At 36.0% G+C, this 24,051-nt stretch overlaps 1 protein-coding gene across 3 annotated transcripts in view; it reads right to left on the bottom strand.

Moving 5' to 3' along the window:
• Positions 1 to 24,051, bottom strand: part of SDCCAG8 (serologically defined colon cancer antigen 8) — a 65,122-nt gene that overhangs the window by 40,785 nt on the left and 286 nt on the right. The window contains exons 2-12 of one of the 3 annotated variants that reach the window (XM_017806712.1): positions 21,130 to 21,340; positions 19,941 to 20,033; positions 15,196 to 15,360; positions 14,998 to 15,080; positions 11,782 to 11,895; positions 11,252 to 11,377; positions 10,815 to 10,955; positions 9,374 to 9,438; positions 7,170 to 7,358; positions 4,909 to 5,047; positions 2,339 to 2,491 (exon numbers count right to left, since the gene is read on the bottom strand). In XM_017806712.1, the coding sequence (XP_017662201.1) occupies positions 2,339 to 2,491; positions 4,909 to 5,047; positions 7,170 to 7,358; positions 9,374 to 9,438; positions 10,815 to 10,955; positions 11,252 to 11,377; positions 11,782 to 11,895; positions 14,998 to 15,042 (972 nt within the window). In that variant the 5' untranslated portion in view covers positions 15,043 to 15,080; positions 15,196 to 15,360; positions 19,941 to 20,033; positions 21,130 to 21,340. Of the gene's footprint in view, positions 1 to 2,338; positions 2,492 to 4,908; positions 5,048 to 7,169; positions 7,359 to 9,373; positions 9,439 to 10,814; positions 10,956 to 11,251; positions 11,378 to 11,781; positions 11,896 to 14,997; positions 15,081 to 15,195; positions 15,361 to 19,940; positions 20,034 to 21,129; positions 21,341 to 23,711; positions 23,946 to 24,051 lie in introns of those variants that run through there. The other 2 variants (XM_017806710.1, XM_017806711.1) reach the window with 2 other exon arrangements.

Raw genomic sequence — 24,051 nt, 5'->3', positions numbered from 1 at the left:
ATCAGGTATTATTAATAATAAAATATGGTTAAATTATTTTAACAATAGGTTCGTAATTTTGAATTAATTTATGACACAGTAGTTTATTTGAAACTTTTCATCAACTGGACTAGTCTCCAGGAGTTTAAAGTATGAACAAAGTTTCAGAAGCAGCTGGTTGCATTAGTTTTGCAGCTGTAAGAGTACTATTGAACACCTTCTTATGCATCCTTATGTAGATTGTTTTAAACCAAATCATGTTCTCCCAGCTAAAGAAAACTCTCATTGCAACCACAGACTTCAAATTAATTTTCAATTTCAGAAAACATTTCAGCATATAGATCAAAGCATGAGGTCGTACAAAACCCATATAGAAACAGTATATTAAAAATTCTAATGTAATCCACATAAAGTTTTGCTGAATGGTAGAAAAATGTAACAATAAAACAGAGATAGTGAACCTTCAGCTATTTAGCCCTGAAGCTTACTAATATAAGTGGAAATAATGGTGTCTGGCAGTTCTAGGTTAACTTACAGAAATTCAAAGCCAAACCTAGAGGATTATATATTCATAACTATTTTTCACTCCTTATACCTCCACCTGATTTATGTATCACGCTAATTCTCCCCTTCAAACAAATAATTTCATAAAGTGAGTGATAAAATATTCATATTAAGGTTGACTTGATGCACAGTATACCATTTCTACTATCACATTAATCCTGAAACATAAAAGTAGCTAATAATATGTAGGTGTGTATCATTAATACAGACCATAGCTTTCTACCAAATCATCCCATATCTTTAATTATCAAGCATGATGTCATCATAGTGTCACTATATGTTGTCTGATGTGTATTCAGGATTTTAAAAAAGGACTACAACTACTCAAAGTGGGAATCAGTTTCAGTAAAACACATCTCAGTGAGTGATGAAATTTAAAGTAATGTGATGACATGGAGTGAAACATTCTACCAAAAAAAAGTATGAAATGCTTGTCTAATAGGCTGTATTTTGGAGTGAATACTCTGCTCTAAAGCAACTCTGTAGCTAAATAATTGATTTCATAAGAGGGATAACATGATAGTAGGCAGTCAAACAAGGAATTGCTTAATAATGCCTCATTGTCTCCAGTGTAAGCTTATTTTTTTTAATTTCAGTTTCCCTGGCAACAGATTTCTGATGATCAGTTCACTTACTTAAATAACACTTAGTCCCTATCACTGTGCTTAATTCCTGTTTTTATATCTGGAACTGGAGTCAAAGGCTCTGACTTCCTGTAGCAGCTTAAGATATTATTCCACCATCTCATAATACCAGAAATATCACCAGATCACCTTGGCTCCCTGTTTATGTTAGTGGCTTTCCAGTCATTTTACAAGCAACAACACTGCTAAAGAACGTCCCCCCCCCTTTTTTTTAAACACACTTAACTAGTTTATCCTGTTCAGCTCTCTGAATTTTTAGAAATAAGCCATACAGTTTATAAAAGAGCCCCAAAATATGGAAAAAGCTTACAGTCAGCAGAGAAATTCACTCTATTGTTTCCAAATCTCCACTAGAAAATAGTTGAAGAGGTTGCATGTCAAGCAAGCATGAAAACCACTAATTCATGAAGTATTTCTCTCTCTACATTTTCTTTCCTTTTCAATCACCTTAGAAGTGCCTTCTCTATCACGTCTCTCAGGCTTACTGCTGTTAGCATGAGGTTTCCTCTGTAGACTCCACTGGGCAGAAAATCCTTATGTTTTATACTCAAATTGAACTAGCATCAAGAAAAGGTTATCAAGACTACCACAATGGTCACAGCATAAATTGTAAGACAGATTCTGTCTCAGAGAGTTTATAAACATCAGTAAAAGTGAGAAAAGAGATTCCAACACATTTCTGCAGGTGGGAAAACTAAGCATATGATAAGATCACTCTGAAATTTTGATACCATAACATTAATGTATATGTAAGATCAAAGTAGCAAAGAATCCTAAATTTGACATGTGCTAACTTCTCAGTGTTTGACTTGCCAAGTTAAATAATAATTTTTATAAAAGAGATACGTACAAACCTTGTGTCACACATTACTTAACCCTTTCCTACTTCGACAATGTGCATCAGAAAATATTATGCAAACTAAAATAAAGGGCATAACATAAATAACCTAGTATGTACATAGTGACATAGCATAAACCGCAGTAATTCAAATTCAAAGAATCACTTATCTACCACTGCTTTAAAACAATGGTAGAAGTGACTTAGTGAGCCCTCAGATCCAAAACCGAAAATGAAAGACAAGCAAACAGGAAGTTTAAAGAGGATGATGCGCTCATTGTAACACATAAACAGGAAAAGAACCAATTCATACCATTGCTGCCAAGTCCTCCCTTTCTTTCTTCATTTCTTCCCGCACTGCTTCTTTTTCATTAGCCCTCTCATTTAGCTGGGCAGCCAGCTCCCTTTCAAGACAGTTCTTCTGCCGTTCCACCTCACTTTTCAGTTGCTCACAGTGGACTAGAGCCTAAAAAAAACCAACTATTTTCTTAAGTGGAAGAAAACGAAAATTTTTGAACAAATACAGTATTTATCTAATGCTGTCAGAGAAACCAATCTGCTAGAAGAAAGATAATATTTTTATTTTTTATGTAGTTATTATGATGTTTATACATACCCTATTGTGTTAACATCTAAAATAGGACTAAGAAAATGAAAATAGATGTATATGTTTGTATGTATATACATGTCCTACTGTATATACATACAAATCTAATTGCTTTTAAGAGTTAAGGCAAAGACAGAAGAATTTTCCAAATAAGCAGCTGTTCTTCTAAAAACTATGATTATTTGCCTTGCATTTAAAATTCCTGAGTGCACATCACTAGAATCAGCCTCTAATATTTGACTCCTTGCAAATACTGTGGTTACTGCCTAACTGCATAACTTAGGAAAAAGATATGGAAAAATTAATGAAATGTATGCACTTTCACCTATCCTCCCCCTGAAGTGAATTACTGAGTGCAGAACACTAAGAAGAAACCTGAAAGCAGTAAGTAAAGATAAATACAATTTTTAAAACTCTTTTAAGTTTCAGGTTTGTAAAAAACTAATTCTACTAAAAACCTCATAAAAGCACTGCTCAATTTGAGGTGCTAAAACAACAGGTTATGGATGTGTTTTCTATCAAAAAAGAAGAAACATAAGTTGAAGAACACTCTCAAAACACTATCTTCTAAAAAAGCTAGGGGGAAAAAAATATTTATCAATGTTTGCTGCCGTATTTCTGCCAAAGTGATAGAAGGAATGTTATGTCAGTTTAAATCAGAAATACCCTCCTCTCTTAAAAGTAAATCCAAGTATTCAAAGCACCCTAAAGGCAGCTATGCTAGCCGACAAGTAAACTAGATCTCATTTCATCATTTTGCTGATATTCAGGATATCCTGTTTCAAAGAAGCTAGAGTAACCTCCTTTTAGGAATCCTACTGTATTCAACTGTATTTTTCTTTTACTTGAAGCCAATCCCCTGCATTCAATTTTCATGGCATTGGGCTGTTCATGAGGGAAGCAAGTTAAGCCATAATTTTTAAAAAAATGCTCTAACGGTCTCCATTAGTTTTATGTCAATTCTGTGAGACTCTCCACAGGATCCCTTTTCATATCACCAGTCTACCTTGGTGAGGTACCATTGTTTTGACTACACAGTGAGCAATCAAACAATTATTCGTTTATGACATTTATGTTGAAAATACATTCCTGATTTTCCTTCAACTATGTAAAATCAACCTTAACAGACCTCCTCCTTGCCCTACACAACAGGCAAGAGGCCACAAACTACAGAGACAACCAAAAGACAAAAAGAAATGGTGGTTTTAAATGATAAGCACCAGAGGCTGGACTTTTGATCAACAAAGTGATGAAACCGCAATTGTAGGATTTGGAAGCTTAATGTGTTAACCCCTCACTTTTCTTATAAGGACTGTTCTACTGGATTACATGCTAATTATCAACAAAAACAGTGCTGAAGAGTAGAATAGGACTGGGAAAAAAAAGACTGTAGTTACCAAAACATACCAATACATGTAAAAATGCTAAATTAATGCATCATAAGTAAAAAATTTCTTCCTGTTCCTTCATATTAAAAAAGTTTTTAACTATCAAAAAAATCAGACTACTATTCTGACTTGTACACAAGCAGACAGCACTTCACAAGACCCTACACACACGTACACTTCTCTTGCAGAACTGGATGAATAATACCAATTTAATCAACAGAGCATTTATATCAATCTTGTATGCATTTAGTTCAAAAAAAGAAAACAAAACAACACTCTCTCAATTCCATAGTAATTCACTAATAATACAGTAGATGTCACTACCTATCAAGACAATAATTTAGGTCAATATAGACTGATTGTGTATAGAACTAGAGCTAACACAAGCATTAGATCAAAACTGGTTTTAAGATTATAATTTACATAACACCAAAAGCTTCCTGCAGGTAAAATTAGACAGGACTTCTCATCTTCAGAGAGCTCTGATAATTAATCAGTTCTTGCACTGCTCTTATCTGAGGCAAAAAAAGAGTTGTTTGTAAGCATTTTAACTATTCTTGCCAGAGTATGTCAGACATACGATGTGAAAATTATCCTGTTACATGTTATGAATGCCTTTGAAAATTCTTTGAATTTATATCACCTAGCTGTGAAGCTATATCAGAATTTAAAAATTCAACACTCCCTACAGTATTGACGAAAATTCAAGAACTCAAATACAGAGTTCATGTTACTGCTTAGAAACAGTCACACAGTGCAATTGTTTTAAATCTACTACATCATATCAACATATGACAAAGGTCTAACCCATACTTGTTCATTAGCATGAAAACTAACATTTACAGTAAAACTGAACACTGAAAAGCTCTAATTTCTGGATTAATTTACCTTTATTTTTTCCAAATTGGCCTCTTCTGCCATTTGCACAGCATGTTCAACTTGCTTACAAGCATCAGATTCTCTTTGCTGCATCTCTTTCATGTTTTGTCGCAGTGAAACAAGTGCATCCATCAAGTCATCTCTTTCCCTGCATATAAAGAAAAACAAGATATTTCCTCTATATCTTAAGAGAAAAAAACCTAACACCATGTATATAAAATATAAAATATTAACAGATATAACACATAAGGATGGTGGTAAGTGAAGCAAGACTAAAACTCATGGGTTAAGAGTGAAAGACAACACATACTGCTAGCTTAGCAGATATTGAAAATATCACTTGCTTGATGACCTGTCCTTCACTTCAGAAGGATGGACCATTAGAGAAAATGCCAATAATGAGAGCAGGTCTCAAGTCATTAATGTACTAAAGCTGAGCGCATTCTGTTGGCATTACAAAATGGGGATCCCATGCTAAAAAAAAAAAAAATAAAAGCATGTTTCTGAAAAAGCAGATTGATGCAATATGGAATTACACTGTCATGAAAGGTAAAAAAGGGGAAAAATATTAAAAGAAAGGATTAGGTTCAACAAGTAATTCAGATCACTAAGTATATAAAATGAAAATCTGTATCCCTTTGCCACAAACTGGAACTAAACTAATCAATAAGCCACCTTGATTCTACATCTCCTACGAATTTTGTTAACAAAGAAACTAAGATCTATACTAAACAGTGAAGTAGAGTTGGTAAAACTGTAATACTTAACTTCACCTTTTCATTATTTTGTCATGTTAAAAACTTTTACATTAAGAGTTTTAACTATCTGTAGTTGAGGTGCAACTTGAGATTCTGGCTGAAAACTGTTGTGTTTGGGTTTCGTTTCTTTCTTTTCTTGACATTGTGTGAAACGGTAACATATTTTTCTGTATTTGTCAGGGAACTAACAGTCATATTTTGAAATTTAATTTCGACAAGAATTGTACAAAGTTCTTTTGAAAATCCCTACTGAAATACCTTTGGTTTTAATAAACTGCATAACAAGCAGATGTAGCTTTTAGATTTTGTTAAACCTTGAATGAAATAATGGTTTAAGATAGATAAATAGGTTAGCTCAAATCTTTTCCTTTGAGCTGCCTTATAATACAAGAGGACAAGAATGTACTGATTTATAGTTTGTTCATATTTTCCAACATCTGTGATAAATAATTACTTTTCTTACAAATGTAGATTTTGAAAACTGACTTTTCAGCAACAGAACTTTTCCAGAAAATTCTTGGACTTGATATTAGAAAAAAAAATATATAAATCCTGGCAATAGCCATCAAATGCATAGGGATAATATCCACTTGACAGACTACACATACTATGGACTATGTCCCTTCAGTCTCCTTGCTTCTAACTGACCCACTATTCCATCTCCAGCAGGCTCATTCTAAAACTTCAGAAATCCTAAGAAGCTTCAGACATCTGACAACAAACCAATGGCTGTTTAACCAAGTTTGAGAAAGTTGCAGTGTCCTATCATTACTACTAGCAAGTAGAGAGGGAGAGTTTTTTTCAAGGCGGCTGACTAGCAGAATTCCCATGAAAAAAAAATTTAATGCTGTTGGGGTTTCTGAATTTCATATATTCAGTCTGTATAGCTGTTTTTAAAAAAATATTTAAATAAAAGCTAGAATTAAAAAAAGGTTGCAGCAAATAATTTCATTTATTTTTATCCAATAGAACTTCTTTTCCCCGATTTATTGTCAGGGAGGAACTACTACACATGTTTTTGGTCGGAAACGCATCCTACCCCAAGCACCTGACCTACTGTTGATGTATCTGAAAAGTTCCCCAAATGCAAGGAGAACAAAGTGGAGTCAGAAAAAATTCCAACTACAGAAAGATAAGGAACTTTTGCAGGAAATACTCAATCAAAATATGTGGACTTCAACAATATTTGTGCTGACAGAGAGACTTTCCTGTACAAAAAGTGCAGGAAAAAGACTATAAATAGCCTCATTATCTGGACAGCCAAAGGTACCATAATTACATGATAGTGACTAGCATTCTTTCCCAGTTGAAATAAGTAGAAAAACTGAATTATCCATTTCAAAATGGTCGGGACCTAAATTCATTGATTTTAGCATTACGACTTCAGCTTGGGAGTGTATTGTTCCAGAAGTGTACACCTCTCTGTGAATGCAACCAAACATATTGAGACTGAAATGGTTTAATGTAAGCATCCATACTTTCAATGACAAAGTACATACCCCCCAAACCTACTTTGTTAGCCTTTCAATGGTCTGCACATGAACATTACAATGAGTCTGTGCAAGAACTGCCTCGTGCTGTGCGCATTTCAGGCACATTCCACCAACCCGACTACAATTGGCAGCTGAAACAAGTGATTTCTGCTGTTTCAGCCTTCCTTCCAAATCTTTGCATGTCTTCTGAGATTCTGAAAGGTCTTTTCTAGAAAGAAGAAATAAAAAATATTATTTGTGAAATCAAACATTTCTACAAGTTATATTCACATCGAATATACTAAAAAGAACTGTAAGAATCTCTATTTTCCACATTTCAGTAAGCTAAGAAAGACTTTAATAGCGAAATAACAGTTGAACTGCCCACTTAAAGTTATTAATAGAGAAAACATTATGTTAATTTGTTCCTTCCCCCTGTAGTATCAGAAAATAATTAGATAAAAAATTTGTAGGCTTAGATATTATCTGAACAGAGTATAAGACTCATTAGCAAGAAACACTACCAGCTGTATAAATATTTCAATACCCGAACAATTTTCTGTTGTTTTTATTAATAATATCACTAACTTCACAATTATTCTCTACTCTCTAGACAAGAATCCAGATCTATTCAGCACATTCATTCTGATCCAGTGATATACATGAACTTGAGGTCAAACAAATGTGCAGAAAAACACGCCAAGTTTTTCACTTGTCTCCAAAATTTTTACCAGGTGCTCTGACGAATTTTCTCCAGAATTTCCAAGCATGTGTCAGGCTGGGGAGATTGCAAGCAGTAGGAATACTAACATCAGGAAGTTCCAGACAAACGTACACTGTGCATATATAGATCAATTTGACAAATTGTGCAATGAATCCAAAGCTTTTGGTTTGTTATGCAGGCCATCTGGGCAGCACACACATAGGAAGTCTGACACATTCTGGTTGCATCGGATTTACTGTGCACATGATATATACACTGCATGGATGCTTATTTCCATCTGGAAAATCTTCTGTGCACTTTTTCCAATTTTAGTAGCTGGTCTATTAAATATAATCCACTATAACCTGAACAGAATTTGCTCTGCATATATCCTTAGACAGTCATGGCACAACAGACCTATCGTTGGAAAGCCTTGGAAAGAAATCAGCAAGTCCTATGTAAATTCATGCTTGAAGTTAAAGGCAGTTATTATATTACTGAAAGTGATATAATTTCTCACTTCAATTAAAATTTAGCTTTCCAGAACTTACAGTTTGAAAGAGCATGCCTCTTAGGAGAAACAAATCAAGAGGCTGAATAATGTACTTGAGGAAATTTTCAGACTACTTTAGCCTCCAATAATTATTTCTGAGCATACATAACACTTTAAGCCAAGTGGGAAAAAAAATAAAAACAGCTGAAATTTAAGATCCTCATTTACATTCACTAACCAACTAGCTTTGCATGTTTCAGATTTCACCACTGCAGACAGTATTATTTGAACTTGTCTCCCTACCACTTGACTCTTTTTACACAGACAGAAAAGCCTAGAGTTTTCAGATATATGAAACCACAATCTATTTAGGGAAAAGCATAAATTCAGCAGAAGTATCATCAATGTGGGTGTACAAGGGGAAGTTCAGTCCTGAAAACCATATCTTAAAGTGGCTGCCCCTTCCTCTGTTTTTTCATAATTTGCTACCTATTCAAACGTTGAATATTTTGAGGAGTACATGAGGACTTACTTTCAAATGTTTTTGTGTTTAAAGATATGCAAGTTACACAACTGGAAACACTGCCTGAAAACCTCAAAATTATATTTTCCTGCTCCAAAATAATTAAATGGCCTAAAACTAGTTTGATGCTTAAGATCTCTAAAATTTGCAATATAAAATATTAGTAGAAAATTGGTAATTATGGAAGGCCTCACACATGATACAATATTAACTGCTCTTTTTTTCTTTGATTGGTGTACCTTAGCAGACATGATGTTCCTCTGAGGAAAGAGGGTAAAAAGGATAAAGACATCTTATATTGCTACTGTTACTATAAAGTAGCGGTACATGCAATTTTTTTGTTGCTACATTTATATTTGAGAAAACTTTCCATAAAACCAGCTTTCAGGGACACTGTCAGAAAACACAACATTCAGGCATTCAGGCATTCTCCTAGTTAAATTCAGATCAAGAGTGGTTCGTGCTGTTATGTAGTGAAAATTTATTAACAATCATTTTAAGGAAAAAGTAAACATTTCACTTTACCTTAGAGACTGTATTTGAGCATCAAGGATATTGACTTTTTCTTGATAAAGAAGTTTTAGATTCTCCTGTAGAAAAGATGGGAAAAAAGAAGTGTCTTTTGCTTTCTTCATAATAGTCTTTACAAATAAACCTAGACTTTAGCCACATTCATTGTTTTCCCCCGAGGAAATAAACTTGTTGAAATACTAGTGGCAGAGAAACCTAAATATTTCACACTTCTGAACTTCTACAAAATGAACAACCTTCCCATTTTCTTATTTCTATGTACTTTGCCAGAACCTCATATGGTAAACTGTTGCAGCTCCAACTGTAGCCCTCTACAATGATTTACACAAGTTGATGATTGTATCCTGAGTTTGCTTTTGCTTTCCCATAAGTTAGCAGATATTAAAGAGGAATTCTGAAGAACTGGAAGTAGACAGGCTATTTATTTATAATACAGTGTATAATACAGCGAGTTACTTTTATTACCTGGTGAAGAACAAGGTATATGAATCAACCACACTCATGTTAAATGCAGTGTTGATAACAAACCAGATAAAGCACTACAATTTTAGCTCACTATGACTCTTAGAAAGAAGTCACAATCAACACGATTCTCTTGCTTTAAATGTGGCAGATGAAGAAAAATGCAGTTACTGTAAAACTTAGCTTTCAAACAACTGCAGGCATTAGGGATCACTGAGAAGGTTTTCAGCTCTAAAATACTAGCACGAAAATAAGAAAACTGTATTTTTCAGTGAAAAAAAATAATAAATACATATAATTGAAGAATTACAGTACCCTATACATTTCAGAGTGCACATATGCACATGAATAAAAAATATCAAAACTTTTCAGTTAACCAAGTTTTTTTCCCCAAAGACAGCAATGCTACCCTACTACTCCAGAGCAAAAGAAAAATTAATATCTTGCCAAACTAAAAATATAGGATAGAGACAACACTATCTCTAAATCACTAGGATACCTCTGTATGCCTAAAAGCAAAAAGCTTGTAATTCAGCTTAGGGAAAGCAGACTGCATGAAGCTACTTTTGTACCTCACTGAGCCTGTGCTGCTCCAGGAGCAGAACAACTCATCACAAAAGAGCTTGTGTAGAGGGCTACATAAATTACATCAGCTAGTTCCCACCTGCTTGGGCATTGACTTACTGCTAAGAATCTCCAAAGTACAGTGGAGCCATCATCTTTAAACAAGACTTACCTGTGGAAAGTCAACATCTGCAGATACAACTTGCCATCTGTATCTAACTGCATAATATTAATTAGGGCATAATGAGAAGATGAGGTTTAAGAGCATAAAATTTGAGCTCAGATTAAGGTTCAGTCAACCAAAACTCCTCCTGTGTCTGCTACAAAATTAATCATCAGAACTGCAGCAACAAGAAAGGATTGAAAGTTTTTGCAAAGGTAGGACTCTGCAAAGAAAGTTTATACCAACCAGTTCTACAGGCCATTTTTCTATGCCTTCAGCAGCTGCTGTAACAAAAGCCTGATCTTTGTTACATGCTGGTGATGAGGAGACAGGCTGACGCATGCTAAAGTCTTTACCACCTCCAGGCCAGGAGTTCTGAGTATCTGCCTAAAACAAAAATATTAACGCTTCATTTATAATTATGTAGGCTGTTTTTTTAAACAAATGCTACTTATGCAAGTATTGAATCTTATAAATTTCAGTAGAATATAAGAACCAATAAACAAGTTAATTAGGTTAGCAACCTATGATAATGATGTTACCCAAGGAAATCCATGTCTGCAAATTCTCATTAAATTTTGACTAAAATTCAGTTCGCAGACAACCATTTGTATAGCCTTCCATAAAAAGAATCAGGTCAGGTACCTGAGCGCTGATTAAAAGGACAAAAAATAAAAACCTACCGAGGCATCTAGAAGAGTTTGTTCTCTCAATGTGTATTCTGCAGTTAAGAATTTCAGTTTCTGATGGAGTTCCTCATTTTCAAGTACAACTGCTTGTACTCGATCTTTCATCCCAGACAACTCCTCCTATAGTATAAAGGGTCAGCATGTAAAAGGCTCCTTGAGATAGCTATTGACATTGGAATACATCTTGAGACCCAAAGTCTAGATTAACATTCTCAACTATTTTAACCCTTTTAGAGGAAGTAAGAATACTCAAAACATATATGGTATTTTTGCAGCTTGAATTCCCATGTAACTGCTTAAAAAAAAAAAAAAGCTTATTTGTATTTGTATTAGGACATAAAAATGCCCTAAATACCCTTAAACACCAGAGACTAAGACACATGGTAAGGGATCTACCGAATTGCATTTGGCTTAGTTTGGGTCATTACAACAGGCAATCTAAAGTCAAAGTTAAGCTGCTTTTAAAGCAGTTATTCATATTTGGGGGATCAGGGTTTTAATAGGTCAAATATGTTGTCTGATACCTTGCAAAACTTCACTTCTGTTTCCAAATGGTTAATGTACTGTGATTGATCATTGATTATAGGAATGAGATCAGAAAGGGCTGGTGAGTCTCCAGGTACAGCTTCTGGGGGTTTCTGAAGGAAATAAAGAATAGTATGTGTGTTATTTTCCAGTTTTCCATTTATTGCAATAAGACATTGCTTGCATAAAGAATACAATGTACACTTTTCTGGTATGGATTCAAAATGCACACAGAGCTGTTAATGGAATCCTCTCAGAGGAACAACAGGTACATTTCTAGCATTAATTCATGATTCTGGATGAAAACGAGCATCTTTATGCCAATCCCTACCTAGTTTGAAACTGATACAATCCTAACCTCTGTGATCTCAGGTCAGAAACATATCTTTTTGTCCAAAAATATTCCATATTCTTAAATATAATTAAAAACTTGAAGATCATAGAACTCATTTTCAGAAACTCCTGAGGTATCTGGAACTATGATTGGGGAGAGAAATGGAGTATATCTAGAACCATTTGGAAAAACATTTAGAGAAGGAACTCCAAATTTGCAACGTATTCCACCTGGCTCAGTGCATGTAAGTCCCATGTTCCATTAACTCAGAATTCACCTTGATTTAAAGTCTGTTAATATTAACTACTTCATAAATTTTAAAAGAAATGAACCACACTTGTTAAAGTATATATAATATAGCCCTGATAATATTTGTCGCTCATCTTTCTGTTTCTCTGGCTTCTATTCATCCCTCCCTCTTCTCTGAAAGTGGAATGAACACCTTGCAGCTGACACCTCCAGCTGCCTCCCTGAAAAGATTACACCACAGCAGTGCTAGAAAACATGGGAAAACTCCATTTTTTACAAATTATTTTTCACTGAAAAACAGTGCTAATGTTTAACCTGAGAAACATCAGTGTACTGTAAACAATACTGGTAAGAAATGGTTTCACTAAAAAGAAAATAACATGTAGTATATTTTCCCAGTATAAAGAGAGCATCTCTTTGTGACTTTTTTTAACCTTTTTTACAACATAATTGTTATAAATTGATTTGAAATTTATTTGGGATTTTTTAATTAATGTTCTGATAATGTTACATATTATAGGATGAAAGAACAATGGTCAGGGGAGGCATATATTTAAATTAGGCTGAACATTAAAATCAGAACTGAAAGACACATATGATCAGTATGAATTACCAAACATTTATCCCTGAGTCTCAGAAATCCTGTTCACATTTGCATACTTAATATTAAAAAGGATTTATAAAACATAAATGTTTAGCAGTTTTAAAAGCCAGCATTCTACACGGTGACAAAGTTTTGCCAACATCAAAAATAATTTGGCCCACCTTGTACTTTTCCCGAATGCCCCAAATTTCAAACATCTAATCCACAGAATTAGAGAAACTCTGCCACCCTGTAAACTGGCAAGAAACTCCAGCTATAACAGCAGCTTCAGGAACAGCTAGGTTAACCAAAACTCAGCTTGCAGAACTACATTTGTTGTACAAAGCAACTGTGCTGGTCCTTGACCTCAGGTGGAAAAATGTAGAGCAAAAGGAAAATTTCCACCCAACTGTTTGGATGTAATCAACAAAAAGATGTACTCATTTGATGTCTATTGCAACTCTTATCAATGAGAAAGAAAAGGGAATTTTGTTAAGACAATGTAATTTATATGTATGAAGTGTGGTAAAGGTTACTAAACAGTATACTTTCTGTGAAATATTACAGTTAGCTACAGATCATGCAATCATACAGTATTCAGTAGTCATCAGGTATTTCAGTGTAACTCAAAGCAAAATGTTAAGGTTATTGATAATCTAAGTTTGCTTTCCTTGAACTGTGGGGAACTGGGTTCTTCTTATACAAGAAGCATTTCTGCAGTGTCCAGTAAATCACCAGAGAAGCTCGTATTTTATAAGGGTTTGCGATTTTTTTGGTGTGTGCACGCTTTTGCACTTTCACATTTTTTTAAGCTTTACACTGGGTCTGTCTTCAGAACACTTTCACATCCTATCTAGCAAGCAGGTAGAGGACAGCTGCAAAAGAGAATAAGGATACCACTTCACAGAATGCCTCTTACTGGAAACTTCAAGAGGAAGAAATGAGACAATGCCCTACCAATACAGTATATTCCCATTTTTTCCTCTGTTTATTCATCCATTCTTTAACCCACTCCCTGAAAGCACTAGCCCATGTTCCTTAAATAAAAGTATTCCATTTTCTGAATTTTCCACTCTACTAAAACTTCCCAATACAAGTAGAAAACTTCACCAAAGGTGGAATAAAAGATTGTTTCCCTCCCCTCCCAGGCTAAATACAAACGGATACTGATTCACGTCATGCCAAGGTCAACCAATCATTCCCTTGAGCTACAAAACACTCTTTCCTATGCCACTATGAGGCAAAACACCTGTCAGGACAACCATATTAAACTCATGAATTTTAGAACATTCAGAGAAGTTAACTTTAAATCAAATTTCTCAGGGTCAAGACAGTAGAGCTAGGCTCTTTACACAGGCTGACAGCAGCACAGCAGGAACACAGCCTTTAGATTATTCTGCTGTTACCTCAACTTTGACAGCAAAGAGCTGCTTGTCTTGCTTAGTATAAACCAACAGTAGCCAGTGAAGGCTGTCAAAAGATAAAACTGTAACATCTTTGAATTATTCTCCCATAGAGATGCTATTAACTAGCAGCTGCTCTGTAACTAAGTTGTGCACTCCGCATACTTCTGTGTAGTTCTGCTGCAAGAAAGCAGAACCTAGAAGCCCTTGTACGGGTATAAACAAAATTACACAGAAAGCACTGCATTTCTTACATGAACACTTCCAATCCTTTAAAGAAAAAGCATAGTTACAGCATAAGAAGGCCATTGAGAATCCTTGAGGTATAGTCAAAGGAAAACAGAGGCTGCTTTTACAGAAATTTTTCTACATTGTTTATCCCAACTGTTTCCAAAACAAAAAGGACGAATAACCCATACTGCATGATCAACAAAAAAGGAGAAAAGTCTAACCCTGTATTATAGATTCCTTTTTCTTTCACTGTGGTCATAAGCATACAAAGGTCTGGCCATAGCATCCTCAATCTCCTTTATTTAAGAACATAAAAACGATTCAATGCTTCTTTTTCTCCCTGTATGCTATAAAAGTGTTCTCAACATGCATGCCATTCATTCAAACAACACAAAGGAAACCAGAAGAAACATACACAGAATGATGACTTCCTTCTTGATGGAGGGGCTTCACTTTCCATTCTCTCTTGATGTTGCAGCAAAATTTTAAGTTGATTAACTAGGAAGAGACAAAAAACCCCCCCACCATTATAACAAAACATAATTACTTTTTTCAAATAAATTAGTTTAATTTCTAAAAATGATTAAATCATTTGCTTTCAGAGTAATCTTACCTGCATGACTGTGCTGCAGTTCCTGCCTGGCCACATTCCCACAGTCATCATTTTCCTCATCCGCATCATCAGTGCCCTCGTCCACAGAGGACTGGTCAAATCCAACGTCATCCTCACCCTTTGCCAAGGCATATTTCAGTTGATGGATGCTTTCAGTAGCACGTTCTGAAAATAAAAAAAAAAAAGTAATCACATCATTAGCCACAATAAGCAACATAAAAGAAAGTATTTACTGACTGATATTTTAATTGGAAAAAACATGAGAGAACTAAAAGCTTTCAGCATGTGTCTAGCTTGACTACTTGACCTAAACTCAGACATTGAAAGCAATTTCCTAATTCAAACAGCCAAAATAACTACTATATTTACAAAATACTTGCTAAATATTTACTAAATATTCAAAGAAGCAGCTATAAATAACATCTTAGCCCCTCAACACATTAGGAGTCTGCAGCAGCACAAATAATAATATACCCGACCCTAAAACATTTCCTAACATACACACTTTTTGTACTTTTCAATGAACCTAAAGCTCATGCTATATTTTATACAACATGGAGGAGTCAGAACCAGGAACAATATTTTTTCTTTCTAATGATGCCACCACACATTACAAAGCAATGTATCACACAACAAAACAAATACCTAAGTATATAAAATAATAATTCAGCAAACTGAGCCAACATAAAACAGTTACTTAATAAAGACTGATGACTTCTGAACAAGTGGGAAAAATAAATAACAACACTATTCTAGAAAAAAATCCCAAGACAGACAACAGAAAACTTCTTTCCAGATAAATACAAATATTTTCAAGAACTGTCTTACTGACAGTGGTGGTCTTTTCTAATGTTCAGTATATTTTTTTCTTATATTTCTTTTGTAAGAAATTTAATTTTCTTATGTTTCTTTTTTAAGCTGACTTCACAAAAAAACAAAAATTTGCCAATCATAAATGCCATATCCCTCTGATACAGCTAAACATTTCCAATGTGCCAGAAAATAAATTTGAGAGATCTGTAGCTGAGAGATGACAATCGAATTGGAAGTCACAAAATGCGGGCTTGGTTTTGGATAATGATATGTCTAGTTCACACCACAGGACCTCAGACAACTCACTTATTACTTCTTTCTTTCAACTGCCTGTGTAGTTGGAAGATGAGTATTTCATTTCACTTCCCTTTAAGCAATGCATTATACTAACTAGAAAAGACAGAGTAGTAACTTAAGTAGTACGGCTTCATGCAATGTTCAGCAAAGCAGGATCTGCTGTAGTACCAAGTGAACCAAGAAAATGACCTGTACATCAGTCACGGAGGGTACACACTTGGCAAGACAGTCCTCCAACACAATTCACAGTCACTTTATCAGGAATACAGGAAAACATGTTTCTTTACATTTCTCCTAAGTAATGTCACAGTCACGTACAACTACCAGTCAAAACTACACTAAATCAGAAAAGTTCCATTAATAGTTATCTGTTACTAATTTAAAACAAAACAAAAACCCACACTCTCAAAACCTCACTTAACTTTCAGAAACATAAAATCATAGCCATTTTCTTCATTTAGCCCTAAATTCTTTGGAGGGCTATTGTCCCCTAAGACTATAATATATGAAACATTTAGATATAAGTGCCCACAGAACAGGAATTTCACTCTTGTGAGCCCAGTTTATAAGGTAACATCTTCTACTGGAGCAACTGCTACATCTAGAAAAATGGTAACCTTTGCAACACACATCCTTAACTTATTTTTACATGCTTGTAATTTCTAAATTGATATGATGCATAAGTAACTGAAAATATATTTTTGTCACTGGCAAAAAAAAGTTTAAACAAATAAGCACAGTTTATTTGTTATTCTATCTATATGTTAGATAGAATTCAGAAGACATGCCTCAGAGTATAACATATGTTGCTGGTTACAAATATTAATAGCTCCTTTCTTCCAAAGGGAAAGGTAAATAGCAGTTCAAGTCAGAAAACAAAAGCTAGATATGTATTTCTGCCTTCACTTTATCTATCTTTTTCAAGTTCACATCATCCTGACTGAAGCTTGGAAATTGATTTTTTTGCCCACTCTAATGATTCTCTCCATTTTTTCGGTCTTCTCTGCTTGGTTGTAACTTACCAACAGCTTATAAAATATAATCATCATCATGGCTAGGCTTCGCAAACGAAGATTTGGGAATAAAAAAAATATAAATAACCCCCCAAAAAGTATTACATTTAAGAACATGGTTCTCAGTCCAGTATGCCAACCATCACTCTCTTTTTAGCAATGCGAATTTTTAATAAAAACCTGACCCATTTCTGATCTATTAATCTTCTCTCAGCATTTATTTTTAAAGTCCAGTAATCTTGTGGCTGACATCATGTCTTTTGATTTTCGGGTACTCCATCCTTTAATAAATTTAATGCAAAAGAAGATATAAAAGGCACATTTCAAACAGTCATAATTTAGTGTAATAAACCCCCAACACAGTTCACAAGGCAATGACTCAAAAAAGAGGGGTTTAGGTCAAATACTTCTCTTTTGGCATACTTATGCTATTCATCCTTTCTTAAGCATTCCAAGATGCTATGAGGGTGGGAGGGCTAATTGAGAAATGCCAGAAGTATCTCACTGATGCAATGGCTTAGATATTTAGCAAACTATGTTGCAACTGGTTGTTGCCAAGAAATGTTCAATGTCATATTTTGTGGTGTGTTATCTGATAGCAATAAAGTTCCTTCATTTCCCTATTCACTGTAGATGTCTGTCAGAGAACCTGAGTATCAATATTTGCTCCACAGCCAGTGACAAACAACAATACAAATCAAACCAAAACTAAACAAACCCATATATATTAGTTTTTCCCAAACTTCTCTCTGTCTTTGTAATATCAAAGCTTTTGAACTCAAAGGTAGTACTTGATCCACAAAGATAACATAGATCTTCTTACACCATGTACTCTTCTCCCATAAAATATACAGGGCAGTCAGTAACAGTGAAACACATTAAAACCATTATCAATGGGACACTGATGTCTATTTATTTTTTTTTTGACTACTCTTTCCTGCCTCTGGAGTAATGTCACCACATTCTTGAAAGCTTCATCAAGTATTTGCTTAAATGTCTTAAAAGCTTGCCTATTTCCAAATCACAAATGTTGCTGCCATAAGCAAACCACTCGCCACTGAGAAACTGGGAGTTAGGAGTTCACGATGGTGTGGCTTTACATACAACAAAGAAGACTGGAACTGGATGTGTAAAAGGGAATAAGTACATTAAAGCACTTTTTTTTCCAAAGTAAGGGATGCATCATTGAGTGGAAAGGTTATGCCAATGTAAAAACATTCTTTTCAAATATGAAAGAAATTGAGAAAACCTCTGTGGATGAAAACTACTGGACACCAAAGAACCTTTACTTAAAGACAATATGATAATTTTTTAATTAATTTAGAAGTAATTAATTTTTATGTGCTCCCACAGTCAACTTTTTCATTTAGGCTACTCCTGTAAAACTACATTTTACAGAAATAGGACCTCAGTAAAATCATACTGCAGAAAACTGCTCACATGCAGTCCTACGATTCACATATCAAAACAAGACTCTACAAATGAAATCCAAACATGTATTCCTGTTCTATGATAAAACATCATTGATGTGCTATTTTCTATAGGAACAGCTGAGGATATAATTGAAATTGGACTCGTGGGTCAAAACTTAAAAACCCCCACTTGTTTCTTTAAAACTCTTTGGTTTTCAGTGTTTAAAGGATCTGAGACAATTATGAAAAATGGCAAGCTAGCACCCAAATCTGAGGGATCAAACTCAATACATTAAAAAAAACCAACAAAACCCAATTGCTCCATAAAAATGCTATCAAGTTGTCAACTATCATATATGAATCCCAGGCAGTACGTGCCACAATGGACAGGCAGACAACTTATCCAACACCTTAGGAATATATAGAAAGAAATATATTACTGCTTATTATTTCAGAGACAGAAGTAACCAGCAATCCTAATCCAAGATCAAGGCCTATTATTCCGGGTACAAAGATATTCCTACTCCTCAATTCATCTAAACTTGAATGCAACTCTGGACTAGATTAAGTTCAGTTAAGCATAATGCTTTAGACAAAACCAATAGAGCCATGACTGAAACATTAATTAATCTTCAAAAATAACATGACACATATTCTACATGATGAATAAAGATACTTCTCTGCCCTGAAAGAAACATTGATAACTACGGTTATTTTCTGTACTCATTGTAACTACAAAAATCTAAGTATGACGCCCTGAAAATATAATATAGGTAACCTTTTTCCATAGAAGTATCTTTGTATAAATATAAATGGCAGATTTTTTTTTAATATGGGAGTGTCAATCCTACTACTGAACAACATTTTTTTACATTGGAGGCACAGAAAAGATCCATTCAACTTGTCAAAAAAAGAAAAAAAAAAAAAGAAGACAGAAGATAAAGTCAGGAAACTCTGAAGTAAAATACAACATGAAGAGGTAGCTGTATCTCCAAAGTAGTAATCAGCTTGGGGGGAAACAAAAATACTTTAAAAAAATAATTAAAATAAAAATCAGTGTAAGAATAATTTGCCGCTGAAGTGAAAACAGAAAAAAAACCAGAGAAAGCATTGAACCGGGTTAGCATTGCCTGAACAAGAGATGTGTTTTCAGACACTGCACAAGACTGCTTATAAAGAGTACTCCTTTAAATGAAAGCACCAAAGTTACCTCATTCATGAACTCGGAAATGCCATAGAAAATACTCTGGAAGCTAACGGAGAGTTTAGCAAAGGAACCAACCATCCAAAACAACAGAATTGCCTGAAAGACATGGAAAATAACTCCAGCTGGTAGAAGCATTAAGCAGCATAAATTAAAGAAAACAAACTACAACTGTATGAAAAAGTTGCCATAAGTCTGTCATCTAAAGCTGACAGTCCAGTTCTAGTAATGTTTACAGGAACATGAAGTTACTGGCTATAAATTCAATAAACAGCTTCGCTTTCTGATATCTGATGGTTCCCAAACAGAAAATGGTCTTAGAAAGTCAAAGAAGAAGGAATTACACCAATTCTTTAGGCCTTAAAAAAAATTATAAACTTATGTGAAACAGTTAACTGACAAAACAGACAATTAGACAAGTTAGTGAAAACACAAAGATTATGACCATTTAAAGAAAACTTTCCTGTGCAAAAGTATATCAACTTTTACTTAGTTTCTATTGACAGTTAAAAATCTAAAATTGTACATCATGTACCTCTTCTGAGATAGCACTTCAGCCAACTGCTGAAAAATACTGAAACAGTGAATTTGCTTGTAAGTGGTTTTTTGGGTTTTTTTCCATCCTGGAATTTATTTTTCATTCTGACATGCAGCTATTCTTCTGCATTGGTTGCCAAACACAGGCATGCTGCCACGCTAGGTAACATACTATATGGCAGTTTTGAGACTAAAAGTATCCTATCAATTACTACCTGTGCTGTTAGGATATTACATGCAACAATGAGCAACCCCAGGCTGTTCATTAGCTAGGCCTCAAAAAGTCCCAAGATGCGTGTAATGCTCAGATATTTCAAAATCATGAATCCTTTTAATTTGGTTTCTTGGACTTCATTGTTGCTTTGCATTATATGAGAACTAGGTGGTTTTTCAACACAGTTTTACCAAATTACCATCTTTAAGAGAAAAGTGGAAAAGTGTTCTCTGGAGCTGCAGTATTCATTGTCATGAGTTCCTAAACCAGCACTTGCCTAAGGTATAGAAACCCTCATGTGTGAAAGACTCCCAAGCATTTCCCAGTTCCTTCTGCCAGATTCTCCACCCTTAAATGAACATTTTATGTTCAGAAGAAGACTTAGAAACAATTACCTAATAAAAATAAAAAGCCTAAGCAAAAAACTTTGCAATTATAGGTTACCATTTAGAGTGTAACTCTTAGCTGGTTCAGTGTCACAGCTAACTTGGAGAGATGGTAACTGGGCCACATGCTCATTTTTCCTAAGGTGACTTTGCCTTCACATCTCTCCTGCTTTATTTTTGGAGTCGCATAAAGCAGCCGCAACATAAAAGTTTATTTGTAGAAGTCCTATATTTTCTTCAGTTCCTCTTACACTTTGCATCTTCGTTCTCTGAAATTACATAGGACACCGCACTCAGTAACACAGTGGAATACAGAACATAATTTCCACAATTTCTTAGGGCAGATTTACAAGATGACTGTACCTAAAAGGGATGGTCTGCCCCTCCTCTTATACTGTCTCTGGCCCAACAGTGAGCCAGTGCTCTTTACTGAAGAGGCAGAAAACTCAACATAAAAAATAAGTTAAATGTTCTCTATTCGAGGAACCAGACAAATGCTAGAAAAAAAGAAGTGGGCTCTACATGGTCTTCTCCATTTAATTCTGCTGGGAGAAAACTAGAAAGTAACAGAAAGGCATAACACCCTGCTCTTGGCAGTGGTGTAGTAGAAGGCCCATTGTACATTCACATTATGCCTGTAAATTTTTAGTTATTAATATGAATACTATAGCACACCATTTACTTTCCTTTACAAAATACCTCTACTCCCTTGAGAATAACTTTTTATTAGAAATGTTATTATCTCCTAAAGTTTTTACGGTTCTTTTGGAATGATCTCAACTGTGTGAAAGTTAACACAGTAACCTAATAACCCCAGCTGTAAAAACACCACCCTCTTAACTCATTACTACACACAGCGTTACAGACTTTCATTATACAAGGTCTACACTATTTAGAAAAAGCTGCATTATAGAATCTTTGTTATTTTATCAAAGTCACTCTGTTGGGTTCTAAGATCAGTCAGGTCTTAATCAGATTTTTTGGTCCAGTTTTCTGCCCTTTGGCCACAAGACACAGTTTACTGAACACTTGGGCTCCCTGTCTTCTGAGGGATTTCCCTTTGCAACAAAGGCACTGAAATAATCAATTGCTCTTTGAGAATTTATAAACCCATCCCTCAAACTGAGTAAGGCTGTAAAATGATTCTTCTGGTGTCCAGCATGGGTGGTGACAACCTGTTGCCATGTGTCAGCCTGGGCCCAGATAATGTCAAGCATTACAGGCAGTTTAAGAATGCTGCTTTTTGAAACCATCAAATAATGCCCAAGGCATGCCACCTGAAATTTCAGAATCCAGATGACAGGAACAATATCAGTGCGAAGAAGAATCTCAAGCTGTACAACTATATAAGAAAAATAGGTAAAGAATCAGATTTAGCCACTTTGAGAGTAACGGTGATCTCTTTGTCCTACAGTAAATTTCTAACAGTGATGATGTGAGAAATGCTGCACAGCTCAAAGGAGTTAAAATTGCATATCACTGAGAAATAAAGAGGTTCTTTGAGAAATATAATGGAACTTAGGTTATATCACCGTGCATCGGGGTTATGTTTGCAACACCTGACTGATTTCTACTGAAAGGCAACCCTAGATGTATGAAATCAAACCTATCTTGGCATTGTTTGAAAAAAAAAATCCTTGTTTTCAAGAATGTAAAGGGAAACAGATCACCAGAAGTTCAGGTGCTGAAATTATTTAACAAACATAATGGATCCAGCGTAAAGGGATCCAGTTAAAGATTAAATGCAAATAAGTTGTATGAACAGAATACGTGTCCAATCATTAGATATGATGAGCTCTAATAGTAGTCTTACACACAGTTAAACAGCCTTGATAATCGTCATTTTAGCTGTTCTACCTGCAAGTGTCAAGCAGCATTACCACCCTGCCTACTTCATCAACAGGCGAAGTAAATAGAAATTATTCTTCAAATTTCTATCTTCTGGAACAAATTAAACATATCTTCCACAGAGAGAACTGATGCTATTTCAAGAAGGAAATACAAAATACTTGCTAAGAATCGAATAGTTACTGAAAAATATAAATAGCATCACAACAGGTCGTGTGTGGGCACTGTGCCCAGAACACAACTTTTTGCGTCAAATGGGGTCACACCCACAAACTACCTAGAGGCTTTCGTCAGAATTTGGACACTGCCTCTGACTAGTCAGTGATTATCTGAAAGCCGGTGAAGCCCAGGTGTCACAGCTGAGGGGCTGAAGTGTTCTCTGCCAGGGTATATACCTCGCTTCATGGACAAGGCGGCTGGTACAAAAACAGTCAGTGACATGGGAAATAATCACTCCCATTGTAATTAGTTCGTGCCCTCATCTTTACCACGACTATAATCCGATGCCTCAACGGCGGCCAAAGCCCTCACAGGGAGCAAAACCCCACCTGAAGCAGAAGCGGCCCCATCCAAACCAAGTTACGATGGGACCAGCACGTGTCACAGCACTCACAGCCACGGCCATCGGCTGCGGAGAGGACCAGGAGCAACTTCAGTGCCGCCGCCGGGGGCCGCGCCGCCTCATCCTGCCCGGCCGCTCGGGAGGCGGCGGGACGGCGGCGCGCCAGCCGCGCAGGGGCGGCCGGGCGCGGATGGAGCGGCTCGCCCTCACCCCGCGCCAGGGTCGCTCACCTCGGAGGCGCCTCTGGTACCGCTCCAGGGACTCCTCCAGGGCGCGCTCCCGGCGGGGCGCCCGCATCAGGACGCCACCGCTCCCGGGAGAGCCGCCGGCGCTGCCCCCCACACCGCGGAGCCCCAATAGTTCCACTCGTCCTGCCTTCCCGGGGAGGGCTCCCAGAGGAACCACCTGCGCAACCCCTGCGGCTCCCGAGCGCCGGCCGTTCACGCCAGCCGCCCCGCGCCGCGCCGCAGCCCAACCTGGCAACGCGGAGAGCCCGCCACGCCTCCGGGCGGCGGGAATGCCGCCGCCAGGACTACACGTCCCGGCATGCACCGCGCCGCGAGGGGCGGG

The sequence above is a fragment of the Lepidothrix coronata genome, unplaced genomic scaffold (assembly GCF_001604755.1).
Source record: "Lepidothrix coronata isolate B3197 unplaced genomic scaffold, Lepidothrix_coronata-1.0 Scaffold16, whole genome shotgun sequence".
Taxonomy (NCBI): Eukaryota; Metazoa; Chordata; class Aves; order Passeriformes; family Pipridae; genus Lepidothrix; species Lepidothrix coronata.
This window is presented reverse-complemented; position numbering and strand designations above follow the sequence as displayed.